The sequence below is a fragment of the Trachypithecus francoisi genome, unplaced genomic scaffold, assembly GCF_009764315.1.
Source record: "Trachypithecus francoisi isolate TF-2019V2 unplaced genomic scaffold, Tfra_2.0 Lachesis_group4, whole genome shotgun sequence".
NCBI lineage: Eukaryota > Metazoa > Chordata > Mammalia > Primates > Cercopithecidae > Trachypithecus > Trachypithecus francoisi.
This window is the reverse complement of record NW_022681469.1, coordinates 115,089,866-115,105,383: the sequence shown is the minus strand read 5'-3', so window position 1 is coordinate 115,105,383 and position 15,518 is coordinate 115,089,866. Positions and strand designations below refer to the sequence as shown.

At 52.3% G+C, this 15,518-nt stretch overlaps 2 protein-coding genes across 5 annotated transcripts; one reads left to right on the top strand and one right to left on the bottom strand.

Moving 5' to 3' along the window:
* The first annotated feature begins 6 nt into the window (after positions 1-6).
* MCM7 (minichromosome maintenance complex component 7) lies at positions 7-8,653 on the top strand. 4 transcript variants are annotated; one of them, XM_033192006.1, is made up of 15 exons: positions 7-179; positions 1,370-1,449; positions 1,709-1,873; positions 2,058-2,182; positions 2,258-2,438; positions 2,752-2,889; positions 3,172-3,321; positions 3,507-3,621; positions 3,706-3,837; positions 4,066-4,149; positions 5,254-5,647; positions 5,949-6,032; positions 7,109-7,277; positions 8,036-8,145; positions 8,304-8,653. In XM_033192006.1, exons 1-15 carry the CDS (start codon positions 149-151, stop codon positions 8,503-8,505), a joined length of 2,160 nt encoding a protein of 719 aa, XP_033047897.1. In that variant the 5' UTR covers positions 7-148; the 3' UTR covers positions 8,506-8,653. The 4 variants fall into 4 exon arrangements, with proteins under 4 accessions (XP_033047897.1, XP_033047899.1, XP_033047900.1 ...); XM_033192009.1 differs by lacking the exon at positions 7-179 and adding an exon at positions 666-1,229 and having other exon boundaries at positions 8,304-8,505; XM_033192010.1 differs by lacking the exon at positions 7-179 and adding an exon at positions 681-974 and having other exon boundaries at positions 8,304-8,505.
* An 825-nt stretch (positions 8,654-9,478) lies between these two features.
* Positions 9,479-12,490, bottom strand: COPS6 (COP9 signalosome subunit 6). Its single transcript, XM_033192013.1, has 10 exons — positions 12,359-12,490; positions 12,010-12,135; positions 11,685-11,816; positions 10,946-11,034; positions 10,780-10,842; positions 10,480-10,527; positions 10,277-10,391; positions 10,104-10,196; positions 9,904-10,004; positions 9,479-9,773 (listed from the first exon to the last, which is right to left on the bottom strand). The coding sequence occupies exons 1-10, from the start codon at positions 12,429-12,431 to the stop codon at positions 9,633-9,635; spliced, it is 981 nt and encodes a 326-aa protein (XP_033047904.1). The 5' UTR covers positions 12,432-12,490; the 3' UTR covers positions 9,479-9,632.
* Positions 12,491-15,518: the final 3,028 nt, after the last annotated feature.

Sequence of the window (15,518 nt, the reverse complement as noted above, 5' to 3'; positions counted from 1 at the left end):
CCGCACGCAGTAGCGCTGGTCACGTGGGGGGCGACGTTTCGCGCCAATTTCGGTTGGCCGGCCACAGTCCACCGCGCGGACGTTCTCAGCTTCCCCAGGAGCAAGACCTCTGAGCCCGCCAAGAGCTGCCGCACGGGCCTCGGCAGCGATGGCACTGAAGGACTACGCGCTAGAGAAAGGTACGGGTCTACAAGCCTGGGAGGGCGTCCTGCGCGGGGAGCCTCCCGGGGAACACCTGTTGATGTGAGCTGAGATCTTCGAGGACCGGGGTCGGCGGGTTCTGGGGCGCGCGACGCCAGAGGCAGGGTCGGGTTGCGGCCTGGCAAAGGCCCACGGGGCCTGGGAGTCGCGCGGGGGGCATCGACGTTGAAGAAAAGGTAGTAATCCCACTTTGGAAAGGTGTTAGAGTCGTGGGGTTGTGGGGTTTGGGGGGCGCCACCCGGCTGGGGGCTGCACAGGGAAAAATCGCGCCAGTACCTCAGGAGACTCTTTAAGGGCTCTAGACCCCGGACCCGCTTCCCTGCGTGCTTTTGGGCATTCCCAGGTTCCCGCCGCCTCCCCGAGGCGCGCGGAGGCCCCGGGGGCGGGCAGGCCGGGGCCGCTGCGTGCCGGGATTGGCCGTTTGAGGCCGCCCTCCGAGCGGAAGTGGAGCCGGGCGGAAGTGGCGCGACGCGGTGGTGGGAGTGTCGTGTGTAAACAGTGTCCTTCCGCGCAGCGGCCTCGGAGAGAGCTGCGACCCGGGGGGGCGTGCCTGGATTCCAGGAGCTTCGCTCGGCCCCGGGAAAGGCGGCAGTGGGCTGGGATCGCGGTGGTCCTGGGCGTGCTAGCCAATGGCTGGAGTGGCTCCCGCCTCGGGCGGAGGAATCCCGGGCTGTGAAGCGGCTGGAATCCGGGCCCATGTGCTTCTTTGTTTACTAAGAGCGGAAGCGCTGGCGGGAGCGGTGGTGGCGTGCGGGACCTCCCTGGTGGCGGAGGTCCCGGCGAGATAAGGGGCTCGGGGGACCCAAAGAAGGCAGGGGATCGTGGAGGTGGAAAGAAAGCAGAGAACCTTGAGGCCGGAGTGTGGGAGGTCAATGGGGAACGGCGCTAGGATTTTAAACTAAAGTAGGGACAGGAAATCCCCTGGGGAATAGATGTTGGCTCACACTGTGCACTGCCACGGGCTCTTTATTCTTCGCTGGTTAAAACAGACTGTGCAAAAGAGTTATGCCCACTTTGGGGAGAATTCGGTAGGTTTATTTAAATGTTCATATTATTAGTTCATAGGCTGTGTTTTAAGCGAAAATAGGTATCTTAGATTTCTATCAGAGGGATGGGCAGTGATGTGTCTTAAAGTTTATGTCTTATGATTTTACATTTCACCTTACAGAAAAGGTTAAGAAGTTCTTACAAGACTTTTACCAGGATGATGAACTTGGGAAGAAGCAGTTCAAGTATGGGAACCAGTTGGTAAGTATAAAATTGGGTAAAGGGAATGGGGAAGTGGGGTGCTTAAGGAGCCATAAGAAGTAGTTTGGCTTGTTTTATTCAAGACGTAACAATTAGAGGGTTTGGGGGCTGAGAAGCGAGTATCGCTCTAAGTGGCGCTGTGTTCTCCCCTGTGGATGCCCAGAGCCTGTGCTGAGTTGTTAGTGTTGTATTTTCACATATGAACACTGGTGCACAAGGTGAATGTGGCTCTGAGGTGTTTGTCTCTTCCTCACCTGAGGTTCGGCTGGCTCATCGGGAACAAGTGGCTCTGTATGTGGACCTGGACGACATAGCCGAGGATGACCCCGAGTTGGTGGACTCAATTTGTGAGAATGCCAGGCGCTACGCAAAGCTCTTTGCCGATTCCGTACAAGAGCTGCTGCCTCAGTACAAGGAGAGGGAAGTGAGTGGCCAGAGAACAATGGCAAACAAAGGGCAAGGCATTGAAGCTTCTGGAGAGAGGCCACTCAGATACTGATGTTTTCTAAGCAGGCAGAAAGAAGGGGCACTTCTGTCTGGTGTTCTCTGCGCTCTCCTTTCCCCATCCTGTTGCTCATTTATTATTTGTTTATTTTGTTCTCCTTTAGGTGGTAAATAAAGATGTTCTGGACGTTTACATTGAGCATCGGCTGATGATGGAGCAGCGGAGTCGGGACCCTGGAACAGCCCGAAGCCCCCAGAACCAGTACCCTGCTGAACTCATGCGCAGATTGTGAGTGGTCTCTGTTGGGAAGGATGTAGGGATTGGTTCTCCAGGATCTTGTTTGTGATTGTTTTCTCCCCTTAGTGAGCTGTATTTTCAAGGCCCAAGCAGCAACAAGCCTCGTGTGATCCGGGAAGTGCGGGCTGACTCTGTGGGGAAATTGGTGACTGTGCGTGGAATCGTCACTCGTGTCTCTGAAGTCAAACCCAAGATGGTGGTGGCCACTTACACTTGTGACCAGTGTGGGGCAGAGACCTACCAGCCGGTACGTGTGGAGCAAGGAGCAGGAAAGCACTTACCCATTAGTTGTTTCGTAGAGATTAATTTCATCCCGTGATGCCTATCATTTTCTTTGGTTGTAAAAGTTGCCTGTGTGTTTGCCTTTTATTCTTGGGTATGTAATGGTCTTTCTACCTATTTCTTGGGTGTTTGTTGTTGACCCAGAGTTAAGTTCAAAAGGTTCTTGACACTTCCAAGATGTCTGCCATGAAAAGAAAATGTGATTCAAGGAACCGACCAACCCAATGGGGCTCTTTTCCTTCTGACTTCCTTTTGGTGCTTCTGTTCTCACATCCTAGATCCAGTCTCCAACTTTCATGCCTCTGATCATGTGCCCAAGCCAGGAGTGCCAAACCAACCGCTCAGGAGGGCGGCTGTATCTGCAGACACGGGGCTCCAAATTCATCAAATTCCAGGAGATGAAGATGCAAGAACATGTGAGTTTGGGGTACGTGGCCCTGGGTAGGTGGATTGGGAGTCCACTTGAATCCTGTGATCACTTGTGGAGTGGCAGGAAGAAAGAAGAACAAAACAGGGAAGTGCAGGAGGGAGGTGGAACTAGAATTTCTGAGAGCCTTGGGAAGGGGAAAGTCAGTACCCCTCCTATATGGGCTTGTCTGTGAGTAGGCAGCCTTGTAGCCTTTGAGTGGGATGCCTAGGGAGAGAAGGTTGGGTCCTCGTCCATTTCTCCTGGCCTTATGTTCCTTTTCCTCCCTTAGAGTGATCAAGTGCCCGTGGGAAATATCCCTCGTAGTATCACGGTGCTGGTAGAAGGAGAGAACACAAGGATTGCCCAGCCTGGAGACCACGTCAGTGTCACTGGTATCTTCTTGCCAATCCTGCGCACTGGGTTCCGACAGGTGGTACAGGTAAGGAAGAGTTTGACATGAGGATCGTCCCCTTTTCCCCTCACCTACTCATTCTACGCGCACAGAAAAAAGTCAGCAGCAAAACCCCAAACAGAACCTAGGGATTTATCAAGAAATCGTTAGGGAATCCAGTGATGGGCAAGTTGAAGGGATTGCATCTGTATCCTGGCATTTTCTTGCCCAAGGGTTTACTCTCAGAAACCTACCTGGAAGCCCATCGGATTGTGAAGATGAACAAGAGTGAGGATGATGAGTCTGGGGCTGGAGAGCTCAGCAGGGAGGAGCTGAGGCAGATTGCAGGTGAGGGTCAGGGGAGATAGAGGAAATTCCACTGCATCCTAGCCCCCTTTTCCCCCAAAAAATACAACCTTAACTTCTCTACAGAGGACGATTTCTATGAAAAGCTGGCAGCTTCAATCGCCCCAGAAATATATGGGCACGAAGATGTGAAGAAGGCACTGCTGCTCCTGCTAGTGGGGGGTGTGGACCAGTCTCCTCGGGGCATGAAAATCCGGGGTAAGAAGGAAAAAGGGAGAGGCTCGAGGGGATGAAGTCATTTAGGAGGAAAAAAGGATGACAGGTGTCTCTTAGGTCACAGTATAAGAGTGGACATCTTGCCTTCGTGGACACAGGCAGGGCTTAGAAGTAATGCTGGTATTAGAGGGAGGCAGAACTCAAAATTGCTCTGTTGTTGTCCAAGAATTGGGAGAAGAGTCATTCCAGGGCTGCCTTCCCTTCCTCCAGGCAACATCAACATCTGTCTGATGGGGGATCCTGGTGTGGCCAAGTCTCAACTCCTGTCGTACATTGATCGGCTGGCCCCCCGCAGTAAGTAGTTGGGCCTTGGGAGAGGTGGACATAGTGACAGATAGGGCCACAGTGTTTATTCAAAAAGTGGGGGTGCATGGTGGCTCACACTTGTAACCCCAATGCTCTGAGAGGCTAAGGCAGAAGAATTGTTTGAGACCAGGCTGGTCTACTAAAAGTTTTGGCCGGGCGCAGTGGCTCAAGCCTGTAATCCCAGCACTTTGGGAGGCCGAGGCGGGCGGATCACGAGGTCAGGAGATCGAGACCATCCTGGCTAACATGGTGAAACCCCGTCTCTACTAAAAAATACAAAAAACTAGCCGGGCGAGGTGGCGGGTGCCTGTAGTCCCATCTACTCGGGAGGCTGAGGCAGGAGAATGGCGTGAACCCGGGAGGCGGAGCTTGCAGTGAGCTGAGATCCGGCCTCTGCACTGCAGCCCGGGCCACAGAGCGAGACTCCGTCTCAAAAAAAAAAAAAAAGTTTTTTTGTTTGGGTGTTTTTTGTTTGTTTTTCTTTTTTTGAGACGGAGTCTCAGTCACCCAGGCTGGAGTGCAATGGCGTGGTCTCGGGTCACTGCAAATTCTGCCTCCCAGGTTCAAGCGATTCTCCCTCCTCAGTCTCCCGAGTAGCTGGGACTACAGACGCGTGCCACCACACTTGACTAATTTTTGTACTTTTAGTAGAGATGGGGCTTTACTATGTTGGGCAGGCTGGTCTCGAACTCCTGACCTCATGATCTGCCTGCCTTGGCTTCGACCTCCCAAAGTGCTGGGATTACAGGTGTGAGCCACTGCACCTGGCCTCTACTAAAAAGTTTTAAAAATTAGTTGGGTGTGGTAGTGAGTGCCTATAGTCTCAGCTACTTGGGAGGCTGAGGCCGGAGGATGGCTTGAGCCCAGGACCCAAGGTTTCAGTGAGCCACAGTTGTGCTCTGAAGAGAACCGGTGGGAGGGGAAGGAGCACATTGCCAGCACCCCACAGATCTTCGGGCGTCTCAAGAGGGCCTGGGGGAGGGAGTGGAATGATCCCAGCGCAGGCCTTGCCTCCCTGGCCCATTTGTTGTCCTTTGTTTGTTCCCTTTCTTGTTCTTTCTCTCTTACGGTTCCTTATTTCTTCTCTTCCAGGCCAGTACACAACAGGCCGGGGCTCCTCGGGAGTGGGGCTTACGGCAGCTGTGCTGAGAGACTCCGTGAGTGGAGAACTGACTTTAGAGGGTGGGGCTCTGGTGCTGGCTGACCAGGGCGTGTGCTGCATTGATGAGTTCGACAAAATGGCCGAGGCCGACCGCACAGCCATCCACGAGGTCATGGAGCAGCAGACCATCTCCATTGCCAAGGCCGGCATCCTCACTACACTCAATGCCCGCTGCTCCATCCTGGCTGCCGCCAACCCTGCCTATGGGCGCTACAACCCCCGCCGCAGCCTGGAGCAGAACATACAGCTGCCTGCCGCGCTGCTCTCCCGGTTTGACCTCCTCTGGCTGATTCAGGACCGGCCTGACCGAGACAATGACCTACGGTGAATGGAGCTCAACACCCAAAGAGAGGTCCCCTGTAATGATGTATAGGGAGGAGGGGAGGTGAATCACAAAACAAATTCTGCGCTCCTGGAAACCCCAGAGCCTCGCCCTTGCAACAGGGGCTGGTCCATGGTTCTCGGGGGAAATGGTGGGTTGGGGCTGAAATGCTGATGAGGATTTTCAGGAAAGCATGTCCCTCCTACACTGTAAGGAAGTGGTGGAGTTAAGGGAGGGACACCTAAGAGGACATGGGTGTGTAGCCCTAAAAAGGGTGTTCCTCGTGGCCTCCCCTCTATCCAGGTTGGCCCAGCACATCACCTATGTGCACCAGCATAGCCGGCAGCCCCCCTCCCAGTTTGAACCTCTGGACATGAAGCTCATGAGGTAGGAGAGCTGGGTGCAGATGGGCAAACGTTGGGTGGGCCATGCAAGCCTCCTGAAGAAGTGCTTAATCTTAGGGTGTGTTTTTCACACCACCACTTCCCGCTTCGGACATGACCAGAGCCTGAGATCAGCTTTTAAGTGGAAAATTCCACACTTCATACAATAGGGACATGGCAAACTTTCCTACACAATTTTTTTTTTTTTTTTTGAGACAAAGTCTTGCTCTGTCGCCAGGCTGGAGTGTAGTGGCGTGATCTCAGCTCACTGCAAACTCTCCCTCCCAGGTTCAAGCAATTCCCCTGCCTCAGTCTCCTGAATAGCCGGGATTACAGGCGCGTGCCATCACGCCCAGCTAATTTTTTGTGTTTTAGTAGAGAGCGGTTTCACCATCTTGGCCAGGATGGTCTTAATCTCCTGACCTAGTGATCTGCCCGCCTCTGCCTCCTAAAGTGCTGGGATTACAGGTATGAGCCACTGTGCCTGGCCCACAAAAATATTTTTAATAAAATTGCCTTCAGGTTGTATGTGTCAGTTGTATATGAAATATGGGTGAATTCCATGTTTAGACTGGAGTCCCATCCCCAAGCTATGCCATTATGTATGTGCAAATACTCCAAAATCTGAAGTCTAAAACACCTGCTCCCAGGCATTCTGGATATTCAACCTCTATCGCTATTTTTCCACGAGCCTCCAGTGTTCCCTCAGGTTTTAACTCCCTTTTAAATATTCTGTAAACTATTCTTTTTAAATATATCTGTTTTGCCATGTCATGCGCTCAGAGGAGGGGTCTGGATCATATCTTAATGACAGATGGATTTGTCTTACCCTTACAAAGGCCGTTTTCCCGAAAAAAAAAAAAGGAAATAGCTTGAGAGGGTACTCGGGGGCTATATGTTTGGTAAAATCCATCAGTGATACTCAAGTCGAGCAAATACCCACTAATTTGTTTTTTCCACTTAAAGTTCCTGGAGGGGACCATGTTAAATGGGGAGCCCTGGTGCAGAAAACAACATGGGCTCGTATTCACTCCCTTCCCCATCTCCCTCTTCTGCTTCCCCATGAACCTTCCCCCACAGGCGTTACATAGCCATGTGCCGCGAGAAGCAGCCCACGGTGCCAGAGTCTCTGGCTGACTACATCACGGCAGCATATGTGGAGATGAGGCGAGAGGCTTGGGCTAGTAAGGATGCCACCTATACTTCTGCTCGGACCCTGCTGGCTATCCTGCGCCTTTCCACTGCTCTGGTAAGTGCCCAAACTGCTGGAGGACCATCTGTTTTGACCTTAAAGGGGCAGCTCCTTACCATGCTCTCATCACCGACTCCCTCCTACTCCAGCCTGCCGGGGCTAAAGTGCTGACAGTGCAGATAGTGGTCCTCTCCTTGCTACCGCACTGTGGGTACTTGCTGCTCCAGCAGGGCACGCACAGCGTCCGTGGAGGGAAAGGCCTTTTCCCCACTTGTTAACCTTCACTGAGTGGGTGGTTGGGATCTGTTTCACTCTGTGTCCTAGATCCTGTGCTACAGACCTTCCTTTCTGTCCTCCCGTCTTGGACCTCAGTCCTGGGGGCTCCAAAGTGCTGTTCGTGCAGGTAGTGTGATTAACCGACCTACTGCTGAGCTAGCACTTCCCGAGCCCCCAGGACACGTTCTCTCTGCCAGTTGTCTTGGCTGAGCTCCCCAAGCTCCATCTGTCATGCTGGGGAGCCCAGTGGAGTTCAAAAGGGTCTGGTCTCCCTCACAGGACAGCTGAACTCCGGGACTGGCCAGTGTTGAGAGGCGGAGACTTGGGCAATTGCTGGACGCTGCCCTGGGCATTGCACTTGTCTCGGTCTGACAGTGCCGGCCCAACACTGCGGATGCTGGGGGGGTGGGGGGCTCCTCTCCTGTTTTGTGAGTAGGTGACCCATGGGCTGCCCAGCCTTAAAGCCAGAACAAGGGTGTTCCCTGACCTTGTTCCACTGCCCTCCTCCCGTTCCCATCTCTCCCCTACCTTCCCCTTAGGCGCGTCTGCGAATGGTGGACGTAGTGGAGAAGGAAGATGTGAATGAAGCCATCAGGCTAATGGAGATGTCAAAGGACTCTCTTCTGGGAGACAAGGGGCAGACAGCTAGGTGAGTGGTTTAGTGAAGGACAAAGCTAAGTCACTTTGGCTTTTGTGTCCATGTGTCTGAGGTTGGCCTCAATTCTAACACTGACCATCATTGTTCTCTGTTGATGTCGAGCATTCTTGTTTATACCCTGACCTTACACACCCACTCATTTTCTTCAGGACTCAGAGACCAGCAGATGTGATATTTGCCACCATCCGTGAACTGGTCTCAGGGGGCCGAAGCATCCGGTTCTCTGAGGCAGAGCAGCGCTGCGTATCTCGTGGCTTTACACCCGCCCAGTTCCAGGCGGCTCTGGATGAATATGAGGAGCTCAACGTCTGGCAGGTCAATGCTTCCCGGACACGGATCACTTTTGTCTGATTCCAGCGTGCTTGCAAGCCTGGGGTCCTCTTGTTCCCTGCTGGCCCGCCCCTTGGGAAGGGGCAGTGATGCCCTTGAGGGGAAGGAGGAGCCCCTCTTTCTCCTATGCTGCACTTACTCTTTCTGCTAATAAAGTGTTTGTAGCTTGCCACCTTCTAGCCTGGGCCTTTCATTAAAACAGGGTATTGTGTGTTTTTTAGATTTCTACCTGTTCCTTTTTATGCTCCTATTTCATCCACTTAGTAAATTGAGTAAGCTGCAGCTCCCTGCCAGGCCCCAGTATAGATGCTGGGGATGTGGCAAAGACTAAGTGTTCCCTGTTTGGAGATACTTGAGCTGGGGCTCCACTTTTTGAGCCCCCCAACTCCCTTATTTAGTCTTACACTGCCTGTGTGCCAGTCAGGCTCTGGGGATACGGCGCCAGTATGAAATGCAGTGTCTCTTTGTTTTTCCCCTTTTCTAGCAGATAGGTCATTACTTAAACTACTTAGTTCCCAACTCCCACTCTAAAGCTCTGGTTAGCCGGTGATGAAAATCGGCACAAGTGATCACATACAGCAGTCCCAACCTTTAGACCACTTCCTAGCTGCCTTTCCAAGATATGTAGTAAATGGTCATTGAGAAACTCCCTCCTGGTAATTCACAATGCCCACAGGATCAAGGCTTGGACTTGTTTTTAATAAAAATCTGCTTACTATCCCTTCTGTTTTGCGTGTGTGAAAAGTTAATTTCGCTCGGGAAAGTAGTCAATTGTCACGTTTATAGGGTTGGGCTATGTAAGATGATGTCAAGGGTGACATTAAAGTGTAGAACAGATCGCTTAGGTGGAAGCAGGCAGCCTTGGATGCTAATGACAGTCCATGTGACACGGGGTCACTTGAAATGGCAGTGCCTCCCTCACTGAAAAGCATCAGAAGGGCTTGTGAGCAAGGCTCACGATGAACCTTGATGAACATCCAAGTTGACAAACCAGTGTGGTGTCTAACAGAGAGGACAGAGCCACCAGCAGGGGTGCTTGGGGGCTGCTCCCCTTTATTATTAATGACAGCGGTTTCTCTCAATGAAGTATAGCGCCCTTCCCTTTGGGACAGTTTCCTGACCCCTGTCCATCAGCCCTTCAAGTACCCTCAGAAGAAGAGCCCGCGCATTCGCCTGCCGATGCCTTGTCGATCGTAGAGGACGTTGAACTTGTTCACAAACTGGTTCATGGTGTTGCACGTTTTGGTGATGGTGCCGAGGTAGGCCATGAGCCCCACGTCGTTGCATTGCTGGGAGGGAACAGAAAGGACAAGTTCCTCAGGGGATCCCTCGTGGCATGCCCAGGGAACAACAGTCCCCGGTCCTCCACATGAAAGTGACAGCATGAGCCCCACCTCCCCATCCAGGTTTTAAACTCACATCATAAAAATCTGTCTTGAACTTGTCTGTGCTGAGCACCGGGAGGCAGTGACACAGAGCATAGGCCTCCCGCAGGATCTCATGATTAAAGGGGACCTCTCCTAAAGGCACAAAAAGGCTGCATTAGTTTGGATGCTGTCACTTCCCCAGGAGGGAGAGGAAGAATGCCAGGGAAGTACCCAGGGAAGCCCCTGTCCTACCCGCTTCAGAGGCCTTGACGTACTCCAGGATGAGCTTGACGCGGCTGTGCAGCATCTTGATGGCGCTGTGCTGTGCTATCAGGTGTTCGGCCACTGCAAGAGGACGAGGGCAGGAGGAGGTTGAGACGTGGCCACACCTTCCAACCCCACTTCCAAGGAATCCCCTCCATTACCAGTGGAGTTCTCTCCACTGCCTGTTGCTGTCATTCGGGCTACATGGTCTACACCAATGCGTTCCGCTTCCTCTGTGGCCAGAGTGTAGGTCAGCTCAGCAAACAGCATTGTGGCCTACAGGGCAAGGTGACCCACAAAGGGAGAATCAAAAGCAGGAAAGAGGCCAAGAGCAGGATGTGAGGGTTGAAGGGTACGGTATTACCTCTCCATTGATTATATCGATGACAGACTCAAAAACGCTGACAGGAAGCTGTGAAGGAGATGGAGAAACCTGAATACTATATGCCTGAACATTTGGACTAGCTGCTTTCACCCATTTCCTCTCATCTCATCTTCCCAAGAAACCAGTGAAGTAGGGATTACCTCCCTTCACAGTTTGCAGATGAAATGACTAAGCCAGAGTCACAGCTGGTAAGTGGCACCTGGCATTCCCCAATAGAGTATCACACAGTAAAAGGCAACAGTGACAATCACGACAGAGTAGGCATGGGGTATTACTCACATCTGTGTGCTTGGTCATAGGGTTCAGCTTCAGAAAAAGGGGGCTCTCGATGATCTCACACACCTGGAAGAGAAGGACAATGCACAGAAGTCAGTGACCCCCACCTTTCTCCTTCCCCTCATTCTCCATTCTCTGCCCCAGCATGCACAGGTGTGAGCATGTATACCTGCTTATGGACGTGGATGTCCGAGGGGTCAGGTGGCCCCCCTGTGGTATACCAACCCAGAAACTCCAGCTCCTTGAACACCTGTTTAACTGGAGGGGAAGGGGCCAGAACACACAGTAATTCTTTTTTTTTTTTTTTTTTTTTGAGACAGAGTCTCGTTCTGTCGCCCAGGCTGGAGTGCAGTGGCACGATCTTGGCTCACCACAACCTCTGCCTCCTAGGTTCAAGCAATTCTGCCTCAGCCTCCTGAGTGGCTGGGACTTCAGGCATGCACCACCATGCCAGGCTAATTTTTGTATTTTTAGTAGAGATGGGGTTTCACTATGTTTGCCAGGCTGGTCTCTAACTCCTGACCTCATGATCCGCCCGCCTCGGCCTCCCAAAGTGCTGGGATTATAGGCCTGACACTGCGCCCGGCCTGACATAGTAACTCTTTAAACCATCATTCCTCAATGTGAAACTCCTGGTGTATTTTCACCAGCTTCTCCTCCCTCCTCAAATCCTGGCTCAGTTTAGAATAATTACTCCCTTCTATCCTGTCTTCTCTCATCCTTTACTTTCTTTTTGAGAAAGAATTCTGAACGTGTTCTTTTTCTGAGATCTCTCCAGCTACTCTCTTCACTTTTTCTCCTCTGTTCTTGGCCACCTCTCGGGTTTCTTTCCAACCCTCTCCATCTTCCCCACCTTGTACATTTTTTTAAACTCCCACTCCTCTTCCCCACATCTATTCCACTCTCACACTGCTCCTCCTTGGTGTAATAATATTCCTTGTCAATGATAATCTTCTCTTCCACGGTGTGGGACAGCAGCTCAAAGGAGTTCATCACCTCGATATTTCGGCCCTCCTGCTTGCCAATCAAAGCCCCAATCACTGGCAAAGAGAATGACATGGAAAAGGTGACGTTAAAGAGACTTCTATGACCCAAGGGTCTGAGATGAGTGGGAACCAAGTATTGGGGAAACGATGATTTGGGGGAGGGGAATTGGCTCCAGTAAAGGAAGGGGAAAAGACCACTGTCTGGGGGAGGTGAGCAAGGAGAGTGGAGTCTATGCTCAACACTCACCCTGCACAGGCCGCCCCTCCTGGGAGCGCATGCGGATCCAGTGGTCGGAGATGTTGAGAATGACAAGGGGATGGAGAGCGACGGAAACACTCCCAGTCACTCCGGAGGCCATCACGCTGGGAACTACTAAGGGTGGAGGGAAAGAGAGAGGGTGAGAGTCCGGGCCCCACGTTCTTCCCTGGAGATGGCAGTGGGGGACGGCGGAGCCCGGGCCACACTTTTCCTCCCGCAACTTATCCCAGGGAAAGATGTTGCTGCTCCGCCCTCCTCCCTTCTCCCGGGAGCACAGCGAGGCCTCAACGCACCCCTGAAGGAGGTCTCCAGAAGCCGCCCGCGCACGGCCCGTTACCTGCTGCATCCACCTCCATCCCGCTGCTCCCTCCGGTCCCGTTTGTAGCTGCAGCCGCCGCCGCCGCCGCCATTTTCCCCGCGCCCGCCAGCCTCGGCCCCGCCCCCTTCCTTCCCGGCTTCCGTAAGGCGAGCAGCGCATGTTCAGTATCTCCGCGGCGAGCGGCGGGCTTGGCGTCCGGGGAGCAGGTAGTTCCCGGGTCGCGGCGGGCGGCACTCGGTGCGGGGAAGCCCGACGCCCTCTGGGCTTCGGTCCCTGCGGATTTTCCCAGACGCTGTCCCCGCCTGTCGCCTGCGGGTGACCTTTGACATATTAACGACTTGATCGTCCTCGTCTGTAAAATTGGGATAAGAATCCTAGTTCTTCAGGCTGTTGAAGAATGAATGACATGTCGTGTTATTTCCCTCACAATAAAATCCAGACAACTAACCACAGCCTGCAAGGCCCTGCCTGATCTGGCCCCGGAGTGGCCTCTACTTTTCTAGCCCTTGATCTTCAGGCTACAGCTGCACTGGCCCTCATGTCTGGTGGTGGTGGTTTGTTTTGTTTTGTTTGAGACAGGGTCTCGCTCTATCGCCCAGGCTGGAGTGCAGTGGCCTGATATCAGCTCACTGCACCCTCAAACTCTCGGGCTCAAGTGATCCTCCCATTTCAGCCTCCCGAGTAGCTGGGACTACAGGTGCACCCCACCGTACCCAGCTAATTTTATTATTATTTTTTAATTTTGATAGAGACATGAGTCTCACTAGGTTGTCCAGGCTGGTCTCCAACCCCCTGACAGAAGCGATCCTCCATCCTCGGACTCCCAAAGCACTGGGATTACAGGCATGAGCCACCACACCCAGCTCTCCGTGTCTGTTTTTCACATGCCTCACTCTCGCATTCAGGAGCCTGTGGTTCCTTCTCTTATTCATCATGGTATCCCCTGTGATCAACACAGTGCCTGACACATTGGTGCCTAGATACCTTTTGAGTGAATGAAGGAATAATTTGGGATGGAATCTGGTGTTGAGTTGCTCCATCTTGTGAAAGTTGCAGATACCAGGACAAAAATCACATTGTCAAGTCCAAATAAATTGGAGCCATGAGAACACCAAGGAGACGGGCTCATGTTTGCATGTCTGAGATAGGGACTGTCTCAAGGACTTTCGAAAATAACCCCACAAGGCCAAGCATAGTGGCTCACACCTGTAATCCCAGCACTTTGGGAGGCCGAGGCTGGCCAATCACTTGAGGTCAGGAGCTTGAGACCAGCCTGGCCAACATAGTGAAACCCTGTCTCTACTGAAAATACAAAAATTAGCCGGACGTGGTGGCATGTGCCTGTAGTCCCAGCTACTCGGGAGACTGAGGCAGAAGAATTGCTTGAACCCGGGAGGGAGAGGCTGCAGTGAGCTGAGATGGCACCACTGCACTCCAGCCTGGGCGAGATAGAGTGAGACTCCGTCTCAAAAATAAATAAATAAATAAAATAACTCCACAAGGCCAGGCATGGTGACTCACACCTGTAATCCCAGCACGTTGGGAGGCCAAGGTGGGAGGATCACTTGAACCCAGGAGTTTGAGACCGGCCTTGGCAACATGGTGAGACCTTGTTTCTACAAAAAATGAAAACAAAATTAGCTGGGTATGGTGGGGGCATGCTGAAGAAATTTATGCTTGGGAACTGAGTCAAAACTCCCGTCCTTTTTGTTCCCAGATAGCTGTAATTCCACAACCCTGTGTCATAGCCTCATACATAAGCCAGGTTCCTACAATGGCAAAGGGCATATACCTCCCTAGATGGTCTCCCTCACAAATTCCTTGCCAGGAAATTCCTCATTAGCCTCTAAATCTTTCAGCATAAACACTCCCCCTATAAACCAGCCCTAATCCGAGTTCTGTGAAATCTCATACTGACAATGTTGATTACAAGCTCATCTTCCCAATTAAGAACAAGGAAGAGACCAGGAATCATTCCTCCACCTATCATGAGACAGATGCATAATTGACTTTTTCCTCCACTCCCTCTTTTCAAATGTTTATTGTATCTTACATAAAATGTAGATTTACCAAACACTAATGAGAACCTCACAAAAAAGTAACCATTTGCAGCAGGGTGCGGTGGCTCATGCCTGTAATCCCAGCGCTTTGGGAGGCGAGTGCATCACTTGAGGCCAGGAGTTCAAGACCAGCCTGGCCAACATGGTGAAACTCCATCTCTACTAAAAAGACAAAAATTAGCCGGGTGTGGTGGTGCCCACCTGTAATCCCAGCTACTCAGGAGACTGAGGCAGGAGAATCGCTTGAGCCTGGGAGGTGGAGATTGCAGTGAGCTGAGATGGACCCTTTGGACTCCAGCCTGGGCAACACAGTGAGACTCTATTTCAAAAAATAAAGTAAAATAACCATTTGCTGGACTGAGCGCAGTGGCTCAGGCCTGTAATCCCAGCACTTTGGGAGGCCGAGGTGGGCAGATCATGAGATCAGGAGATCGAGACTGTCCTGGCTAACACGGTGAAACTCCGTCTCTACCTAAAATACAAAATATTAGCTGGGAGTGGTGGCACGCACCTGTAGTACCAGCTACTTGGGAGGCTGAGGCACGAGAATCGCTTGAACCTGGGAGGCGGAGGTTGCAGTGAGCCGAGATCACGCCACCGTACTCCAGCCTGGTGACAGAGTGAGACTCTGTCCAAGAAAAACAAAACACGCGGCCGGGCGTGGTGGCTCAAGCCTGTAATCCCAGCACTTTGGGAGGCCAAGACGGGCGGATCATGAGGTCAGGAGATCGAGACCATCCTGGCTAACACGGTGAAACCCCGTCTCTACTAAAAAATACAAAAATCTAGCCGGGCGAGATGGTGGGTGCCTGTAATCCCAGCTACTCGGGAGGCTGAGGCAGGAGAATGGTGTAAACCCGGGAGGCGGAGCTTGCAGTGAGCTGAGATCCGGCCACTGCACTCCAGCCCGGGCGACAGAGCAAGACTCCGTCTCAAAGAAAAAAAAAAAAGAAAAACAAAACAAAACAAAAAACATTGCCTCACTGCCTCTGCTTCTGCTTTATTTTCCTCTCGCATGCCTTCTTCCCTTAAATACTGAGTTCCTGGCCAGGCACAGTGGCTCATGCCTGTAATCTCAGCACTTTGGGAGGCCAAGGTGGGTGAATCACCTGAAGTGA